This window comes from Podarcis erhardii (assembly GCF_964252035.2).
Source record: "Podarcis erhardii genome assembly, chromosome: 5".
Classification (NCBI taxonomy): Eukaryota; Metazoa; Chordata; class Lepidosauria; order Squamata; family Lacertidae; genus Podarcis; species Podarcis erhardii.
The window spans coordinates 72,425,213-72,446,186 of NC_138509.1; the positions used below are offsets into that span (position 1 = coordinate 72,425,213).

Sequence of the window (20,974 nt, forward strand, 5' to 3'; positions counted from 1 at the left end):
ATAGTTCTATGACACAGGAAATGCAGTTCTGCTCATTTGTTTGCTATAGGAATATTTCAGTTCTAAATTACTTGTCTTTTTTCTAAAGCAAAACTGAAGCATTAGAAACTCTTCCAAAATTTGTACAGATAAATGTGCAGTTAATTTACAACTTCTACTTCCTTTCGTTCATTCATGTCTTCCTAGCTCCGTTTTGTCACTGTGTGCATTTTTTGCAATGTTTTATCAATCTTTATATAATTATAGCAGTAGTTATATGCAGTGTTTTGCCAATGTTTACATGTTTTTATGTGCATTGATATAAACACTTGAGGAAATTCAACTTGATATGATAAAAAACAAAACTTGATATAATTTTAGCGATATTGCTTATGTGGGGTATTTTACCAATGTGCAGGAGTGCATGTGCTCATCAGTAAAGCAGAATATAGGAAGAATTTTGTGCAATCATTCATATGATCACATCAATATTGCTTTTCCCCCAAGAGTTTTATAAGTGCACATCAGTAAAGCAGATGGGGGAAAGGTTTGTAAAGCTAGCTGAAGGAACTTAAAATTGCAGCAACAATGCAAGCTCCAAGTCTATAATTAATTATAGCAATTATCCGGGTTAAATCAGAATTCCATTATTTTGGGAGCCAGAGGAACAATGAAAAAAAATGGAAGAATGTTTTTGACGTGTTGAATGCAGACAATGTGTACTTATAATTTTTCTATTAGTAGTTGTTCATTTGACTGTATCACAGAGCTACAACGCATCCTCAGGTTTTTCTTTAAGTATCTGGTTCCAAAAATAATGTTTATTCTCATTCTGAGAAATTGACCCATAAATTAATGTGTATCTTGGGGTTCAGCTAAACCTATGGATTCTGCCTCCATTTGGCAGTAATCTGTTAGTTATACGACAGGTTAATCATGGGGATGGGAAGTCCCAAATGGGGCTTTGTTTGGTATCGATAACATTTGAGTTGTATTCCCCCTGTACCAGATCGGTTTTTGTTACAACATCTAATTCATTGCGTAGTCTCTTGAGAATGTACTTTACTTTATGAGATGATGGCTGTGAACCCTAGTGTTTCTTTGTTTTGGTACAGTTTTTTTAAATAAAAAATGTCAAACTTCTTACTAGATTGTTATTTTAACTTCATAATAATGTCTTGAAAATAAAAAGGGAAATGGGACAAATCCTCTCATCCCCAGTTTTGTACTGCAAGGCATTTTCTTTAATCTTCTTGCCATTATTAAAACATCATATCAAAATATATTCCATTTGCTACACTTATTTTGATGCTGTCTGGCAGCCCACCCCCTTCAACCCTGACAGGCTGGTCTATTGTTCCACCTGTCAAGAAAAAGCGGGGGGCAGGGAGAATAACATTAAATAAAATGGACTAACTCATTTTGCCTCTCTCTCTTGTTTAATTCTCCAAGGGATGTTCCGCAAGTGGGTATGACCAGGGTTATGGTTCCCAAGGTGATCCTGGATTGCCAGGAATGCCTGGATTTCAGGTAAGCCTGAAAACATTCTATTTTGAACAATAAATAGATGGTTGTTGAGGTCCCTTCCACCCTAAAAGTCTGTGTGTGACACCCAATAGAGTCCATCCACCAGTAGAATGGACTTCTATTCTCGCAGTGGGTGTTCCCCTTCCTTTCCCTTCTACTGCAGCTCCTCCCACACCCTGAAAATTTGCTCCCAAGGATTGTGGGACATTCCGGATTAAATGTAGGGGAGCCTGGGCAGCTGCAGAGGGAAGTAGAGGAAGGGGAAGTCCTGTTGCATGTGCAGAATTCCAATCACAGCATGTTGACTATCATCCTATCATATTATGGTTCTGTGAAAAGTCTTTCAGATGTGCATAAATATATTCAGTTTAGTGGGATTGCAAATACACGAATCTGTAGTTTGAGATAGGGCAGTATAATAATACAAGTTATGAAGCAAGTCTCTGCCCCAGGACCAATTGTGAAGTTTATTTTTTTCTCCTTTTATAAAGTCCCTAGAGAAGAATTCCCTGGATAGTTTATATTTTTTTCTGCGGGGAGGGGGGGCATTCCTATGCTTGTCTACCCATTCCTGTTAACATATGTGTTAAATTAAGTGGTTAAATGTGGAAGTTTGAAAACTGCCCAGTTTCCTCCATTGGTGGCTAAAATTATGGACAGGAATGTAGCAGACCATAGAGGTGACAGTCAAAATATTTAACAGTGGAATCCTATGCATGTTTATTCAGAAGCAGAATGGGAATAACTCAATAGGACTTATGAGTAGGAGTGGGCTGTTTGTCCTGTTTCTTCCACTTTGGTCAGTGTGACCTGCAAGGCTGACAATCTGAAGCTCCTTGGGCAGGGCTTGGGCTGCAGCCTAAGGGAGTGAGAGAAGCCTAAAAACAAACAAACAAAACCAATTAACGGAAGCATTATTTTTATTTCTTGTTGATGTAAAGGGTGATCCAGGACCTCGAGGATTACCAGGGCTGATAGGGCCAGAGGGCCCTCCAGGCTTTCCGGTAAGTAGAAAATCTGAATTTCTATGTTGATTAAAATTTGGTATTATTCAAAGGGCACATAAGACATAAGTTGCAACGTTCTGATGTTGGAGAACAGAAAATTGTGCACATTCGCTCAGTGGCATGCAAAACATTCTGGCATCACTAGGTAGCCCAAGGAACTAGCCTTGAATACATTGATATTTTTATTGTGCTTGATTATCCAAGACTCTGCAAATGACCTTTTCTGAATTTGTTCATACTTATAGTACAAGTAAGTATTATCATTTAAGCACCTCTTTACTTATTTTGTCCCTGTTTTTTTTTTTTTTTAAGGCAAGGTGGATGATGTTTCTTCCATAAAGCATTACAGGCAAAATGTGTAATGTGTTTATCTGTACTTTTAGGGAGCACTAGGAAGACCAGGACTTCCAGGGCCAAAGGTATTTTCAGAATTGCAATATCAACACTGTTGAATTGCCCCTACTGCCATTTTCCGTTTCCATCATTAATTGGGGCTTTCGAAACATTTGTTAAAGACATTTTGGTTTTGTTTGCAGGGTCTTATGGGTGTTAAAGTCCTTGGTGCCAAAGGATTAAAGGTAAAAAAAAAAGCGCATAAATATACATACATCTCCCTGCTCCCCTCAAAATAACTGATTATTTTTGTTTTTCTACCAGCTAAGGGCATATCAGTAGCATGCAATAAATGCTGCTTTCTCTAGGGCACTTTAAGTCTTGATCTTATTAAGAGTGCAGCTATCTTCCTTGTGTTCTTACAGTTGCCAAATGAATTCTCAAAAACCAGATTGGCTATTTCACTTCACTTCAGGCCTGCTATAGGTGCTCTGTTCTCACAGTAGGGTCTATGTTACTCTTACAGATAAGTGTCAGCTGTCCCAGTCTGCTGTACCTACTATTGATTCAGCTGGCAAGTGTAGTTTGCGTGTTCAGACCCAGAGACCTCCCCCCTAAATAAACACACATTTGAGTCAAATTTTAGTTTTGGTTTTTGGCAGAATTTAGGCCACAACTTTATTAATTACAGAAAAAGTGAGTGGTTGCATAGGCTCAGGTTCGACTAGCTCCCTGCACCCTTGCAAGTAGCGCTGACCCAGAGCTCTATCATAGGTCGGCCAAGGGTGAACACCTGAGGTAGGCGGAAAGCCAGGGAACAGACTCTGTTCACTCCCCAGATGCTCCCCTGGACTCAGGCACAGGCACAACCCCCTCTCTGGGGTTGACCAAACCAAGTTGAGTCCCTGGATTCCTTTAACAGAATACCCTTCACATAGGGATGGTGAGACCGTTCTCCCATCCCTATCACCTGAATCAATGCTTATCTGCAACCTTACAAGTTGTGATGGTTTGCTACATGGCAAGCGAAACCCAAATGGCAACAGCCAGTCAGCCAAATGGGGAAAATTCCTGCCATGCCCCTGTCCCAATGACAGACAACACACAACGACATAGCAAGGTCAATCGCAAGATGCCCTAAATATAGGGAGAGGTGGGCAGGTGTTCTAATGCACGAGCTGAAAGAGGAAACTCTGGGTCACGTACATGGGCATATATAGGTTCCTTGATCCGTTTAGACTGCACCCCATTGGCCAGATTCAACCCAGCAATGAGGGACCTACCAATTGGGTGTTGTGGCTGTCCAATATACCCACCCACAACGAGGAGGTCAGTCTCCAGGTCTCACCGTAACACATGCCCTCATTAGGGAGGACGTGCTATCTGGGAAACACAAACAATTGCTGGGCCAAAGTATTTGACCAGGTTTTTTGCAGCATTCCTTGGGCTGAATGCTCTGTGGGAATAATGCCATGCCATGAACACTGCTGCATTTGTCAGGTTGTCAAACTGCTACATGAAGCAGTGGCAAAGGGATTTTTGTGACAAACTTGTCTTTAAAAGCAAGTTCTACCCCCTGCCCTAAAGAAAAGTAATTGGTATGCCCTGCTGAAGTTGTTGAATTTCACCTTGAATATGAATATTTGAAAGGCAGTAATATTTTATCCAACTTAGACGTAACACAAACGGCTGTGGTGATAGTGTAGAGAGCAATCACTAAAATAGCTGGCTCCTTCAGAGTATAATGAAGAGGCAATTTTTGAGAAATTAAACAGTTGTCGGTTAACACAGTCTGTGAGCAGCCCTTTGCTTGAAAGCGTCAGCCTTCCTAATGTGCTTTATATTATAATGTAAAATGCAGAATTTGACCAAAAATGAAATAACAGGGTTATTTTGAATGACAAAATCAAATGGCCAAGCACCCTGTAAGAAAGAAAGGGTATGGTAAGAAGAATCTCAGAACTTCTGGTATGTTATATGCTCAGGACAGGACAGAGTTGGAGATAAGATTCTTGGCTAGAACGGCTGTATCTCGAACCCAAGAATTTCAGCCTCGTATCTTTTTGCCAAATTATTTTCATGGTCAACATGCCATGTTAAGCTAGCATATTGTTGTGACTAGTACACGACTTCGATAATGTAGAATATTTGAGCTGAATTTTTAAAATTAGATCAGGACTGCTTCAGTGGATTTTATTTGTAACGAATATCCATTAATGCTAAATGCATTGGGTTTGTTTGTTTGTTTGTTTGTTTTGCTGCTTTTATTATATAATTGCAATGTTGCACAAATAATGCTTTAGCAAACAGATTCAGCCGTTGTCTGCAAAACACTAAATACTGTATTTTTCGCCCTATAGGGCGCACTGGCCCATAGGACGCACCTCATTTTTGGGGGGGAAATGAATAAAAAAAAAAATTATTTCCCCCCCCCCAGCCGCGGGGCTGGGGTGGGGGAAGCCCGAGCTTCCCCTGACCCCAGCCCCCAGAACAGGCTACTATCAGCAAGCCTTGCGCGCCCGGCGGCAACTCCCGCCAGGCGCGCAAGGCTTGCCGACACCTGCGCTAAGCACGGGGTGTCCTCCGGAGGGCGCCCCATGCTCCGCGCTGCAGGATGCCCCCCGCAAGCCTTGCGCGCCTGGGGGGAGTTCCCCCAGGTGCGCAAGGCTTGCCGACACCTGCACGAAGCACGGGGCATCCTCCGGAGGGCGCCCCATGCTCCGCGCTGCAGGCTGCCACCCGCAAGCCTTGCGAGCCCGCGGGAACTCCCACCAGGCACACAAGGCTTGCGGATAGCTTCCTGAAGCCTGGAGAGCGAAAGGGGTCGGTGCACACCGACGCCTGTCTCTCTCCAGGCTTCAGCGAAAGAACTGCATTCGCCCCATAGGACGCACACACATTTCCTCTTCATTTTTGGAGGGGAAAAAGTGTGTCCTATAGAGCAAAAAATACGGTACATGCCTGAAAAGTGTGCTTTTCCTGTAGAAAATAAACACCCATTTTCAATAGATCTGTTATGCAATCCTGAAGTCATATGTAGGTAAAGGTAAAGGTACCCCTGCCCGTACGGGCCAGTCGTGTCCGACTCTAGGGTTGTGCGCTCATCTCACTTAAGAGGCCGGGAGCCAGCGCTGTCCGGAGTCACTTCCGGGTCATGTGGCCAGCGTGACGAAGCTGCTCTGGCGAGCCAGCACCAGCGCAGCACACGGAAACACCGTTTACCTTCCCGCTATAAAGCGGTACCTATTTATCTACTTGCACTTTAGGGGTGCTTTCGAACTGCTAGGTGGGCAGGAGCTGGGACCAAAAGACGGGAGCTCACCCCACCGCGGGGATTCGAACCGCCGACCATACGATCGGCAAGTCCTAGGCACTGAGATTTTACCCACAGCGCCACCCGCGTCATATTTACTGTATGCTAATTTTGCCATTAGAGCATATTTTTATACCTCCCCTCCAGTCTTCTATTGTGAGCACATTTTATAATCGCTGGTATTTGTCATGTGCTATCCTACTTGCCATAAACATATATGAAATAGCTCTTTTGATTTTTCTTTTTTACCACAGGGTGACAATGGACTAATGGGCCCTCCAGGACCAACTGGAACAGTTATCGTTACCCTAACTGGAGCAGAAAATATGACGGTAGCAGTATAATACTGTTAATGACCATTAATATAATAAGCATTCTGTATAGTTGTTCATCTTTTTCACTGTATGAGTCCCATCAGGGGAAAGGGTGGGGTATAAAGTATATATTAATAATATATAAATTTTATGAAAAGATAAAACAAATAAAGTTTATATAGATTTATTTTAAAGAAAGTGTACATATATAGATTTTTTCTACCAAAATGTGCAACATTTCTACCTCTTTTATGTCGGATCCCTAAATTACATTAGCAAACATTCAGTTCGTATCTTTGCTTCTTCCAATGACTCAGTTAAAATATATCTCTTTTTTAAGTACCATCTTTGTTTTTGGGTTCACTGAATAAATAAATACATAAATAAATACTATTATTATTATTTTTGTGACAGGAATTAAAAGGAAATAAAGGAGATATGGGTTCTCCAGGACCCCCAGGACCCCCTGGAGATTCAGTAAGTGGTATTGAATTAGCATTTCATACTTCAGAAGCTAGATAATAAAACATTTTTTTAAAATAGCATATATTTGAAAGCTGCTGACATGACCATATATATATGTACACTTCGTTCAACATATTTAATCGGTATATAAATACATTTGCTTACATGACCTCAACCTGAGGGTCATAGAATAAAATACAAGTTGGATGTAGAATGCTGTGAAATGATGGCATCGCCTTAAATATTCTGAGCTACACTTCAAAGCGGTGCCCTTAATTTGGAAATAGCTACTTTTAAATATATATTATTATAAATGTTAAAAATCAGAAAGGGAGGGCAGCTGGGTACACTTGCCCTGGGCCTCAGAGGGTTAAGAAGCCTGGGGGGTAGCGGTGCCAGTGGCCTTCCAGACTGACACTGCCATGCCAAGAACACCCTGGGCCAAACAGCTGACCAGGGACTCCCTCACTGGGCCTCAGACAAACTCTGCACTGGCCTGCTAAAAATATAAAACAATATGAGTTGTGCATTCAGTGTAGCAACATAAATCTAAAGGATGTGTGTTGATTGGTAGATCTGTGTTTTAGGGCTCACCTGGAGATTTTCGAAGTGTAAAAGGAGATCCAGGAGAGGCAGGACCTCAGGTTTGTAAACCCCCCCCCCCTTTTGCAATTGATAGATTTTTTTGATATTTTTTTTTTTTGAAAACTACCTAGTGTTACAGATATTTCTTTTGTCGTCTAGAAAGGTTAACAGTACAGTTATAGTCTGAAAATACATTTTATGGTTATCAGACCCATACTGTGGTTGAGGAAATGATTAATACAAATACAACCTGAGTCCACTGGATCTGTAGTTCCACATATCCAGCTTTATTAAACCACGTTTTATTAGAATAATATATTGTACGTAGGAAAATAATAATAATAATAGCATATTTTGTTTAACAACAACAAAGTATTAAAAAGTGGTCTGTTTGTTTGTTTGTTTGTTTGTTTGTTTAATTAGGGTAGACCTGGAAAGGATGGAACTCCTGGTCCACCTGGTTTGCTGGTAACAAATAATTTTTTTAAATGTTTTGTGTCAATGTACATTAGTGGTCATGGTCTGGACTGGACAGGATGTAGGCTATTGTCTATTGGCAAAATAAATGGTACTCTGTATCTTACTCTCGAGCATCATTAAGGTGGATCAATACAGGAATTGGATAGCTTCTGGAGAAGAGCAGAGTAAGGGGCAGAATGGCTGAAGAGCTACGCCTGCACAAACTTTAATGTGTCTCCAGAAACCTCCTATAACAGGGTAGGAAAACAGGGGCCCTCCTGGTATTGTTGGACTACAACTCCCGTCATCCCCAACCACTGGGAGTTGGAGTTCAAAAACAACTTGACGGCCACAGGTTTCCCACCCTAGTCCTATATTGATCCAGTGATTTTGAGTGGTCAGTTCATGGAAGAGGGACACAGACCAGAACCTGAATCTTCATGCAGCTTTGGGCACAAAGGTTGCTCTAAATGTATATTGGTGCTGCAATGAACTGTGTCTTTGGATGCAGCTAGATTGGTAAAGAAAAAGCGTTTGATATGTGTTGTGTATGTGATATAACACTGTGACACCAGATGGCGCTGTGGAGCCCCATCTTTCCCTACCGGGTTTCCCTGTATGAGTTTACAACGCGTTTAACCGAATCGCTTCTTTGACATGTCTAGATCCAGCCTTTATGTATAATTTAATTTCCTGCAGGGAGAAAAAGGAGAACAGGGTTTGCCAGGAAGACCTGGGAAAGTTGGTCCCAAGGTAAAAGCTCTTGTTTTCATTTTTGTCTGCTGCATTTTGCTTCCCTATTCCTAAAACTTGGAATTAAAAGTATATTACCAATTCAGCAAAAGTGAAATACAATTTTTAATGAACACCAAGTTTCTAAAGCAACAGTTTTTTATATTTTATTTTAGGGCATTTCTATACCATCTCTCTGAAGCTCAAGGCCACTTAAAACATAAGTAAAAAACCAGCAGACTATGAATGAGTCATAACTCTGCTGGTACATTCTGTTCTTGGCTTACAAATCGATTCTTCATTCTAGTGTTTTTGAAGTTCATAAATAGCAAGTACTCTGATAGGACAAAGGGTCGTAAGAATGTCCTTACAGGGTTTGACTACTGATAGTAGTAGCTGATGGTAGGGCAGAAGGAAGAGAGGTCAACAGTAGGCGGAGCCAGAGCCAATGACAGGCAGAGGCAACTAATTCTTTTGCCCCACTCTTTTTCCTGCTGAGTTCTACCATGGCAATGATGAGCTAAAGAAGGAGGGAGGTAATAGCCAGTGCCACTCCTTAGACTGGTTGTAAGAAGGCAGGCAGGTGGGAGCTCATTGGGGACAAACTGAGATTGGTGGGGCAACGCCCCATTTGCTCTAATGGACCGATCTCAAGTGGACAATAGGTATGTCTTTGCAGGGTTTAGTTCACTGAAGCATGGTGGGGATACTAAAAAAAAACCATGAATATCTGACCAGACCTGCATCATGGAAGACATTGTTGACCCCTAGTCAATGGTTACATACCTAGAATAAGGACAGATAAACTTTGACCCTCCTGATATTTCTGAACTACAGCTCCTATCAAACCTAACCATTGGCCATGCTGACTGGGGCTAATGGGAGTTTGAATCCAGCAACATCTGGAGAGTCACAGGATTCTCAGCTCTAACCTAGGCAAAAGAATAATCAAGCCAGAAAATTTTAGATATTTTAATCTTTTTAAAAATGAACTTTCTAGATCACTTGCTAACTGTTTTTAACATGTAGACCAAGTGGCCACTAATCTATATCCAACGTAGTCAATAGGTTTCAGAATTCCATTGGATTTGAGAAATTAACCTGTTTCTTATATTTCTTTCTGTTTTCTAATATAGGGACAGAAAGGTGAAATCGGCAGCAAAGGAATTCGGGGTCCAGTAAGTGCAAATTCCATTTGTCTTTATATTTCATTTTAATATCATAAAATTAATAGACAGTGCCTAGTTTCAACATGCTGATCAGTGTCAGATGCCTGCTTCAGGATATGTGTAGCTAAATTGTTTTTAATAGTGGCCTGTGTTTAGCTTCACATAGGAATCACATCACCAAAGGAGCCCTGGTTTAAAAAAAATGGAATTCAGCTTACGATTTTAGGAAAACCAAGTCATTACACAAATGCGCCACATTCATATTACATGCAGCCATGCCTTTCTCTTCATTATTACTATTTTTCTCTCCTTTTTTGTCTGTCTGTTCCCTCTTTTTATTTAAGACAGAGTATTATGATGAATTGCCAGGTGAAAAAGGAAACCAGGGCTATCCAGGACTCCCAGGACTCAAAGGCCAGTTTGGAGCACCCGGTAAGAGAGCATCAAAGGTTTAAATAACATACCAGGAGCTTTCTATACTACCAGTACACTCAGATGAAGCATATTGACATGTGAAAACTACATCACACCATTGGCTTCTGGGTAGCAAGTGAGGATGAGAAAGAGGCCGTTGGGATTTCACTGCCTCTTCAGTGTTAACAGTCTAGCCCTATGAGATTAAAATACCTTGGGACTGAATATGAGGTCTACTTGACCTCAAGGAGAGTAGAGTTCAGGCTATAAAATGCCTGTTGGTCTCAGTATACATTATTAGGCTAAGCCTGCATACCTGTGAGTAAGCCCCATTGAACTCAATGATGTTTTGTTTTGAAAAGACATAGAATCATAGAATTGTAGGGTTGTGAGGGTTCCTGAGGGTCATCTAGTCCCATCCCTTGCAACGCAGATATCTCAACTAAAGCATCTGTGACAGATGGCCATCCAACATCGCCTTAAAAACTTCCAGGGAAGGAGTCTCCACCACCCTACAATATTTCACCTTTAAGAAACTCCCACCCATCTTTATTATTATTATTATCATTTATTTATTAGATTTGTATATTACCTTTCATCTAAAGATCCCTGGGTGGTTCACAACAGAAAATTTGAAAGTGAGAATACAACATAAATAATAGAACAAAAACAAACCAATAACCCTCACAAACATATTCAAAAAGCCGTGAAATGTTAATCAGCCAAATGCCTGGTTGAAGAGAAGCGTTTCTGCCTGTCGCCTAAAGGTATGTAATGAAGGTGCCAGGTGAGCCTCCCTGGGGAGAACATTCCACAAATGAGGAACCACCACAGAAAAGGCTTGCCCTCCCAGCATGTTTGTTTCATGAGTCCTAAGTTTATCTTTATATGATGATTCTATTGTTTATGTGGAACCCTTACAGGGGGTGATAATTAAAGTTTATTGGTAACACTAGATTAATGTGCCGATCTTTACATTAGTTATTAAAACTTCAGGAACTTTCCAATGTCTTCCAGGAAACATTTGACATAAGTACTAAGACCAGGAGGGGGGGGAGGTGTCTTTTTGTATGAAATTATGCCAACTTTTCTCATGCCATGATAGACACTACAGAAATAAACCATAGACAAAAGTTCAGATTGGCATGCACCATTACAAACCTGGCAGCAAAGACATGTTTTCAGCAAACATTTAAAGGCCCATGCTGAATCTCTGTTGGAAGAGCACTCCACAGGGCTGGGCCAATGACACTTAATGCTCATGTTTATGTTGATGTCAAATGCGCTTCACCAATTCAGGAGGGTGCCAGCAACACTCCTGTGATGATTTCTGTGATTGATCTGGGGGTATAATGTAAATGTTTATAAGGACCTTGAACCTGGTTCAATAGCAGATGGGTAGCCAGTACATATTTGGCTGGCCGGCATAATATAGATTTGTGATGAATATACTGTTCTTGCAGGACCACGAGGTCCCCCAGGTGCCACTGGAAGGCCAGGTAAGACCAATAAATATTGTGTGTTTCAGATATATGAAGGAATTCTGGGATATTTTAAAAAACAACAACATGAAATTAAATCCTCTGAAATGGCTACAAGCACTGGTACAGAAAACATAGAAATGGAAATAATACTTTTAACTCTTGCATTAGGTGTTTTGAGACCTGGTCCAAGAGGTCTAACAGGCTCTCCAGGCCTCAAAGGAAGTAAAGGAGATAGAGGACAACCTGGCATGAATGCCATTGGACCTCCAGGACTTCCTGGATTGCAAGGAAGACCTGGCCCAGCAGGATCACCAGGTCTTTCAGGACCACCAGGTAGAGCAAGATGATCATTATTTGTATGTAGCCAGAATGTTTTCATGGCATATTAGTGCAACTCTGGAATTAATGGACTATCCAACTGAACTTCTTATGGCTAAAAGCAGCCACTACTGTTGCAACCATCCTTGCAAAGGAAAGCAGAAATATTAAAGTAGAGAAAGTATGATGGCTTTGCAAATGATAGAAACTGGATTAAATCTGGTATATAAATTCATTGATTCCTATTCCAATAGCTTTGGAGTGAGAGACTGGCTAAGTTCAGATAACCATATCTCAACTTAATATGCAGTGTGAAAGTATCTAATTAGTCATCGTTTCCTGTTTCACCTTAACTGAGAAACTATGGTTCCCAGCTTCAGAACAAGGCAGGATCTTAAACCATGGTTTGATACTGGTTTCCGAAATATAATTTCTATATTATTGTGGCCTGCCCCGATTAACAAACTAAATAAATATGCTCATTAGTTAACCAAAGGTATTTTGTAGGTTGACCAATAAATGCCACAATTATTAGACATTCCCCATTGACCTCCCGAAGTGGTAAGAATAACTAGCAAATATCAACATTTTCCAGTGTTTTGTTCTTTGCTATGACTTGAATGCATGTAGCCTGTGTTTCTTCCATGTTGTCAACACCATAATATAAGTTCACCTTAAATCTGAAGTCCTTAGAACACCCTAAATGGCCTATAACAGAGGCTATCAAGATATTTGTGAGCAATGCATGAATATTTTTTGTTGTTCTCACCCATAAACAGGTATAATAACTTTTGAAAGAGGCCCACTGGGACCCCCAGGAACCCCAGGATGCATTGGACCTCCAGGCCTTTCAGGAGATAGTGGAGCAAAAGGTCAGTAGTCTTACTTGCAAATACATTTCCAATCTTAATAATTTGAGGACGGCATGGTGGTGAACAGAAATCTTAACTATAATGATTATTAGACTCTGTCAAGACTACTTAGGCATAGAATATACTCAGTTCCTTTTCATCATGCTAAGGGCAATTAGACCCGATTCTGCTTTTCATTCTGAGCTCATAAAGGCAACCAAACTGGCCCAGAGTAGATTGGCTTCCTCTCTCTCCTTCCAAACAATAATGAGGATTTTACCCTGTACCAAATGCCAATATTTATATGAGCATGTGTGACAGTCAGTGTTGGACTTAGACTGGGGAGACATGGATTCAGTTTCCCAGTCAGCCTTGATTCTAACTGAGTGACCTTGAGACACTGTTGGGTTGCTGTGAGGATAAACTACGGATCCCCTAAGCTAGACTGAGCTCTTGAAGGAACAGTAGGATAAAAATCAGAGAGAGGGATAAAGTGTGATCTCTGTGGGCACTCTCTTTCTCACTGTTGACTAAAGGCTTGCCCAATAACACTAATATTTATCATTTTAAGGACAAATATTCTTTACTTGGGAAATTTGCCTCACTATCTGCTCCTAGGCTTAACCATATTGCTAAATATAGAAAGCTCAGGGGAATTAGATGCACAAACATGATTACACTCTTTCTCATCCTATATTTGTGTTTGTATACATTGTAAATCACCTTGTGATCTTTGAATGAAGAGCAGTAGAGAAACTTAATAAATAATCATCATTGCTGATAAATACATACAGTGCTGTAGGGCACATGTGTTTTTGACATAGCAATAATTTACCAATGTCACCTTTAACAGAGGAATAATTTTACTGCAGGTGAAGAAGCAGGCCCATGTGACCAGTGCACCTTTTTGACAGGGCCACCTGGCCTTCCTGGTGTTCCTGGAGCACAGGGTGAACAAGGAGTTAAAGGTAAAAGAATCTGACAATGCTTGAGACTTGCTAAAATATACCAAGAGTTCAGGGAAAGGGGTAGAAGAGGGTGAAAAATCTCCAACTGGCAGTATATTCCAGTTTATAGAACATTTTACCTCAGCCATTCTGATGTAGATCATAAATTAGTAACATGGTTTTGCTTATATACTTTAAGAAGGGAGGTTTTAGAAATTATTAGGATAAATATGTCCCTTTTGATCCATCACCCTGCTGCCAGAGTGCCCTATAGAGTGCCCATAGTGCTAAAGGGCACAGCTGGTGTCAACAGGATTGTAAAAAACGCAACTCCAGGACACCAGCAAACAGCTGCACACTGGCTTTGTATAATAAAAGTTTAATGCACTAGTGAGGAAAAAAGGTGCGTCTGGAATGGAGTATCTTAGATGAGGTCATGGCTGGCTGAAACCCTGTACTACAACATTTTGTTGTAGGTTCCAACTTGTATTCTACTTATCATTAGACTATGAGTCATCTCCCTTAGGATATTATTGTTTAATATTCTGCTCAGGGAAAGCTAACCTGTCTCCACCCCATGCAAGTAAGCGCCTGCAGTGCTAGTGTTGGGAGGGCAGCTCTGTGGCATCCCCCACACCTTGCCAGCTACTTCTGTGCTACAGAGAAGGACCTACTCTGAGTTCCTATGCAGTGAATTACAGACATTGGCAGGAGCACAGACAGCCTTCTCCTGATTTCAGGATTTGGGCTGGCTGATATCGGAAGAGGCATTCTTGCTTTCAATGTCAGTCTGGTTATTTCTGTAGTAGTATATGGCCAGTTACTTAGGAGCAGGTGGAGCTTGTCAACCTGGGAAGGGGGCCCATCTATAAGGGAAGGAAAACTATGGTCCTAAATGTCTGCTGCAGTTCGAAAGCATGCAGTGCAAGTAGATAAATAGATACCGCTCTGGCGGGAAGGTAAATGGCGTTTCCGTGTGCTGCTCTGGCTTCACCAGAAGCGGCTTAGTCATGCTGGCCACATGACTCAGAAGCTGTACACCAGCTCCCTCGGCCAGTAAAGCGAGAGGAGCGCCACAACCCCAGAGTCGTCCGCGACTGGACCCAACTGGACCTTTACCTTTAAACCCTGCACAAATCCAGAGTGGAGTCCCTAAGATGGTTGGATGGTGCTTTGTACACCTCCTGGCAACTCCTGCAGCCAAGCTGGCACCAAGCGTATTGCTCTGTGAGGCTGAGAAGAGGGGTCTTGTCTTGTGGGCATCCCAGGACCTCCATAAACACTGCCCAGGTCATTTCAGTGCTGCTAATGCATCAGTTTGACTTCACCTCCGGAGGCACACTCCATTGTCTCTCTCTCGAGAGATGGATGCCAGCAACAATTACTTCAACCTTCCAGTTCTCTCTAAATCACTGTTTCCGCCATTACAGGTATAGAAGGAGCATTGGGGCCTAAAGGATCCCAAGGAACCCCTGGGATTCAGGGGCCTCCCGGCATTCAGGTACGGTTCATGTTAAATTGTTTTTAGAGTTGGTTTATATGTAGAGCCCTTTGTAGTTTCCATCATAAAAAGGCCTCTACCCATTGGAGGATATGGATGCTTTCACCTGCAGTAGCTGACAATGGGAAAAACCTCTTCGCACACAGAATCATTTCACCACAATGCCTTAGTGTGTTGATTTTACTGTACCTTTCATAGCATTTATATAGATTCAATGTTACAGTTCCTGTCATATTTTATTAACAACATGTGACCCAGGGACTTCCAGGTCTTCCAGGAAACCAAGGCCTTAAAGGATTGAAAGGTGAGCCAGGGTATGCAGAACCAGAAGGCCCAAAAGGAGACAGAGGAGAACCAGGACCAAGAGGAAGCTCAGGAGAAAATGGTGCAGACGGGTTACCTGGGAAACCTGGACTGAAAGGCTCAAGAGGCTCTGTGGGAGAACCAGTTAGTACCTGCTACTTTCACATCTAGCGCAATCATACTAATTTTTGCATTGCTTTCAATCCATTGAAAAATAAATAAGGCAAACATATCTGAAGACATTCATCAAGGTACATGCACATATATTAATTTTTGTTGTGTGCCCTAATTCTATTACAACATCTGAAAAAGTCGTGTGGAAATGTGCATGACTGCGGCCTATATGCAGTACAAATCTGTAGTGTTCACCAATTTCCCTTTTGGATTTAGCTGAATATCCACTTTAAAGTGTGTGGAAGGATTCAGTGTAGTCCTATGGCAGTCCTTCCAGCCTTCCCATTTGCCAGATGAAACAATCCCCCCCCCCCACTGTTCTCCTGACCCCACAGAACCAGATTTGGGGGAGGAAAAGCCCTATTGCGCTCATGGAAGTCCTTGCACAGACTTCCAAATCTGGCCTTATTTGTGGTGATCAAAATAAAATTGTTATGTTACTTATTTATACTTTGAGTGCTATTGCTGAATCATGGTGGCAAGTGCAGACTCCATCATGTTTCTAGCAGTGCATATGCAAAAAATCTATGTTCATCCAGGGTCTTTGCTATAGGCACCAACCTTTGTTTCTGACTGTAACTTACCATGCAGGCGTTTCCAGTGTGTGTTAAGCAGTGTTTTCTGAATTCCTATCAGGGACCTGATGGTACAAAAGGAGACAGAGGTGCACCAGGACCAGTTGGTATCTCAGGTCTTCCTGGAGAGAGAGGGCTACCTGGACCACCAGGATATGGACCACCAGGAGTGGAAGGCTCTAAGGGATCTCAGGGAAATCCTGGTTTGCCTGGGTTGGTTGGAGAAGCAGGTTGGTAGATATTATTGTTGTTATTACTAAATAATTTGACTGTGGTGTCTATAGTAGATTTAAAAGCTGCAGTGGGTGTCAAGGCATATATATATATATATATATATATATATTCCTAATACAACATTGCAGAGCATTCTTTAGTAATGTAAGCAGGATCATTTCTGCATCCTGCTCCAGAAATGTCTGTGGCATCCAAGCGCACTCTTGTCTGATGCATATTTTAGTTAGGTCCTTTCAGGACCTAGGGCTTCCAGACAACACTACTGTTGTGATTTTGCTAACTGTGGTTTATATCCACCTACTTTTCTGCAGTTCAGTGCAGCTCAGTTAGTCATCTGATTGCTGAAAAACTCAGCTAATTTGCTGGGTTTCCTTGCAGTGCGCTTATCAGCCATTTTGGAGCTACAAATCTGCTACTCCCCTCCCCCGAAGTTGTGTAACTTCATTGTGCTGCTGTCTTTAAATAACCACTAGCATATTCTAGTTTGTGTTCTTGTTGTTATACACTTTTAAGGTCCTAAAGGTGAGCCTGGTAAAGTAAATGCAATTCCTGGACCTCCTGGACTTCGAGGACCAGATGGTAGGCCTGGACCTCAAGGAGAAAGAGGTGAGAGCTACCTTTTCAAGCTGGACTACTGTCAAACTGACCCTTCTAAAATATTACACACACAAAAAGGGAAAAGGCTGCAATTTGTCATGGTCAAGCAGCAGCCACTACCCAAAGTAGCAACCTGCAGAAGAGCCTGAAAGAACAAGCAAGGTAAGCAAGCAAAATCTTGACAGCAAGGAGCAAAGATGCTCTAGTTTTGTAGGCGAGTGGCCAGGATTGACAAATTCCCTTATGCAGGGTGTTTACATGGATGGTTAAGGCTGCATCCTAGCCTCCCTTATCTGGGAAGGCAAACCCCATTGAACTCAGTGGGATTTCCTTCTAAGTAGACATAGTTAAAATTGCACTCTTGGCCGCTGTTGAGAGAGGGCTTTAGGCACAATTCCTGTATAACTTGTAACTCAATTCACCAGAGCCAATCAGTGGGGAGTGGGGAGAGAGACAGATCCCTGATGGAGGGGTGGAAACCCCAGGCAGGTACTTTAGTTTCTCTAGCCCCAGTTTGTAGTGAAGACCCTTCAACCTCCTGAGTTTTTGTTCTAGATAGAGTGTGGCTCGCCATTTGATACTGCTGCCAGAACTACTTTGCATTCTTTGATAGGTATTGTTGGATCCAGAGGGCCACGTGGATATCCAGGCCTCCCAGGACCAGAAGGTGACCCTGGCTTTTCAGAGAATGGATTTCCTGGCTATCCTGGCATTAAAGGTAACGTATTTGTCTTTTCTCTAAGGAAAAAAAAGAGAAAGCAATAAATTGAAGTAATGAAACAAATGAGAAATTTAATAAATAATCATCTATGAAGTCCTCGAGAAATTCAGAGAGAGAGAAAAAGCTCGGTTAGATCTGTATTATCATGGACATCAGTGGTAGCCAGTGTGTTGAATTCTGTAAGTTGTTGGGTTCCAACTCCCAACCCACAAGGCCAGTGATGAAGAATAATGGGAGTTGTAGTCAAACAACATTTGGAGGGTTCCATGTTGGCTCCCCATGGTGTACATATAGTATCATCATTAGAGCACTTCAGTAAAACTATATCATGCTTTTTCAAAATGGAGGACAGCTGACAATTTGACTTTAAAAGTAATATGCATACAAATTTCATTTGTTTTGACATACTGTACTTCTAGTGCTGTAATAGCATCTTCCATTACTCTGTTGTAAAATTGAACAGAGGGTTGTAGCACTGAGTGGCATATCCCACCAGCACAAGGATTTCTGCTTGTGCCATGGGATTGCCCTCCCCTCCTTGCACACACCCCTAAACCTGTTATGGGATCCCTCAAACTGTCCAGTGCAGATTTGGGGAGGGCAGTGGGCATGCACAGTGGAAAGAGAGGTGGGAAAGTCCTATTGAACAAGCACAAATCCTTGCCCAGACAAGACATGTTAGTTTGATGCTCTCCAGTTACTTGGTTGATTTTTTTTTTTCTGGTTCTGTTGTCTTTCAGACAATAAAAATTGCATTAAAAAATTAAATTCATGTTCAGTTTTTGCATATTATAACAGCTGCATTTATTTATTCATTCAAAACTTTGGCATCCCACCTTTCTTCAAAAAGTTCAAGGCAGCTGACAACAAAATCTAACCATAAATTAACAATTAAAAAAAAATCAGTTGCAAGATTCTTAACTTAATTAGCAAGAAAAATGTCAGAACCTAAAAAAATGACATACCCACTTATCGCAAACCTTCAAGAGCCTGTGTTATATCACTGAACATTGTTTCCCCTCCACTTTGTAGGAGATAAAGGGTCTCCAGGATCCACAGGGCCACCAGGCTGTCCCGGACAATTAGGGCAACCAGGCTTACCTGGAAAACCTGGAATTCCTGGAGAAAAGGTTGGTTTGCAAACTAATTCCACTGAGTTTAATGGGTTCTACTAATTAGCAAGAGCATTAATGATTTTAAGAATTTTAAGAAATGCTAAGAATATTAAGAAATAAAAATTAAGTTTTACTTACAGTGTTTGAGACATGACATTTATTGCTATTATTTCCTCCATGTTTTAGGGTGAACCGGGCCCAGTTATACCTGGACAACAAGGCAGACAGGGTTCACAAGGAGTAGATGGCATGCCAGGTGAGAAGGGCGAAAGAGGATTCCCAGGACTTCCAGGCCTCCAAGGTCAACGAGGTCGTGATGGTGCTGATGGGCCAAGAGGTAGAGTATATTTTGAGCAAAATGTTCGCCTCCTCGACATATTAACTAAACATTATGAATTTTCATTCAGTGGCGGTTTCATTCAAGAAACTTATATCTCTCCGTTCCATTGCATTTGAGCAATGTTCAGTTTGTGCAACCTGAGGATACAGAAGGTATCCTTGAAGAAGTGAGGCCAACTCTCTGTGCACTCAGCTCTCATCCCTTCCTTGCTGCTACAAGAGGCATGGTCAAATGGGGCGGGGGGGAGGCACAGCTTTAGTGGTGGCTTATCTGAAGACTGGGTGGCTGCCCTGGAAGTGCAGAGATTTAAACCCCAAGTCAAGCCATACTTAAAAGAAATGGGTCTGGCATACTAGGCAATTGAAAAGGCCAGATATATCTAGTCTAAGTTGAACACTTTTAGGTCTCTAGTCTGACGGAAGGGCGGGAGAGAAGGAACCAGGTGCCTGTTAACCTGCTTTTTCTCCAAACTGAGGTGCCTTTCACCAAATGGACTTGGTCATTAGAGTGCCGCCGCCCCTCCAGCTACAGCTTTCCACACCTGTAAACTAAATGTGTGAAGTGGATGCATGTATGTTCTGGAGTGTGTGTGACAGGGGGGGGGGAGAAGAGGGAGGGAAAGAATGGAAGCATAAGGACCTCATTGTAAAACGGGGCCCTTCATCACATGATATTAAGTTACCTTAATGCTATCAATACTATCTTTTAGGAGAACCTGGGTCCCCTGGAGTTCCAGGAGAAAAGGGTGTTCCAGGAAAAATAGGTGACTGTCTTATTGGCTTACCAGGCCCACCAGGCCTATGTGGATTAATGGGTCCCCCAGGTAAGTATTACACAAAATAATTGGGACTCATGCAGTGAACGAAGTACATATTGTCACCCCCCTACTCTAAGCCAGCACCTGCTCTTCTGAACACCTGAAGCAAGGTCATGAAGCACACTTCACTGATTTATGGGTTGGAGCAGTGCTCATCAAAACCACAGACTTGTCTGTCTCATTTTCTTCACATAGGATATCTTAGTCAAGTATCTTGTAGGCAGTCATGGTCCTCTCTACAAAAGGGACATGATATCTCTTTGAGAATATATTCATATTTATAACATTGTTGATACTTCAGATAAAATCCTATTGAGTTTAGGTTTGGTTTGTTGAACAGGGAATGGACAAAATAATGAAAGTTCAATCCTATACTTGACTACCTAATAGTAAAACCCATTTAATTCAATGGGTTTATTCCTAGGTAAGTGGAGTTAGGATTAAGACCTAAAATATTTTAACTCTGGGTTATATCTTCTGCATAAGTCTCTGGCAGATGGTACCTGAAATTGAATTAAAAACCCAGAAAAAAGTATAGGCATGCAAAATATCCAGACACATAGACACTGGTATGTTTAAATCTTTTTCACTGTTAATTTAAATTCCTTTTAAAATGTTTTTAATTATATTTGTTTTTTATTGATAATTTTAACTGCTTAGAGGTTTTGCTTCAATATAGTAATATATACATTTCAATCAA

At 41.6% G+C, this 20,974-nt stretch overlaps 1 protein-coding gene across 2 annotated transcripts in view; it reads left to right on the forward strand.

Annotated features, from left to right (window-relative positions):
• The window catches only part of COL4A3 (collagen type IV alpha 3 chain), an 81,972-nt gene that overhangs the window by 37,939 nt on the left and 23,059 nt on the right, over positions 1–20,974 (forward strand). For both annotated transcript variants that reach the window (XM_081861488.1, XM_081861489.1), the window contains exons 9-31: positions 1,432–1,509; positions 2,448–2,510; positions 2,897–2,932; positions 3,050–3,091; positions 6,414–6,491; positions 6,888–6,950; positions 7,526–7,582; positions 7,947–7,991; positions 8,682–8,735; positions 9,851–9,892; positions 10,228–10,315; positions 11,761–11,796; positions 11,950–12,114; positions 12,879–12,971; positions 13,823–13,918; positions 15,328–15,398; positions 15,657–15,845; positions 16,512–16,680; positions 17,198–17,290; positions 17,895–17,999; positions 19,035–19,132; positions 19,304–19,454; positions 20,167–20,280. In XM_081861488.1, coding sequence (XP_081717614.1) covers positions 1,432–1,509; positions 2,448–2,510; positions 2,897–2,932; positions 3,050–3,091; positions 6,414–6,491; positions 6,888–6,950; positions 7,526–7,582; positions 7,947–7,991; positions 8,682–8,735; positions 9,851–9,892; positions 10,228–10,315; positions 11,761–11,796; positions 11,950–12,114; positions 12,879–12,971; positions 13,823–13,918; positions 15,328–15,398; positions 15,657–15,845; positions 16,512–16,680; positions 17,198–17,290; positions 17,895–17,999; positions 19,035–19,132; positions 19,304–19,454; positions 20,167–20,280 — 2,026 coding nt within the window. The remainder of the gene's footprint in view (positions 1–1,431; positions 1,510–2,447; positions 2,511–2,896; positions 2,933–3,049; positions 3,092–6,413; positions 6,492–6,887; positions 6,951–7,525; positions 7,583–7,946; positions 7,992–8,681; positions 8,736–9,850; positions 9,893–10,227; positions 10,316–11,760; positions 11,797–11,949; positions 12,115–12,878; positions 12,972–13,822; positions 13,919–15,327; positions 15,399–15,656; positions 15,846–16,511; positions 16,681–17,197; positions 17,291–17,894; positions 18,000–19,034; positions 19,133–19,303; positions 19,455–20,166; positions 20,281–20,974) is intronic.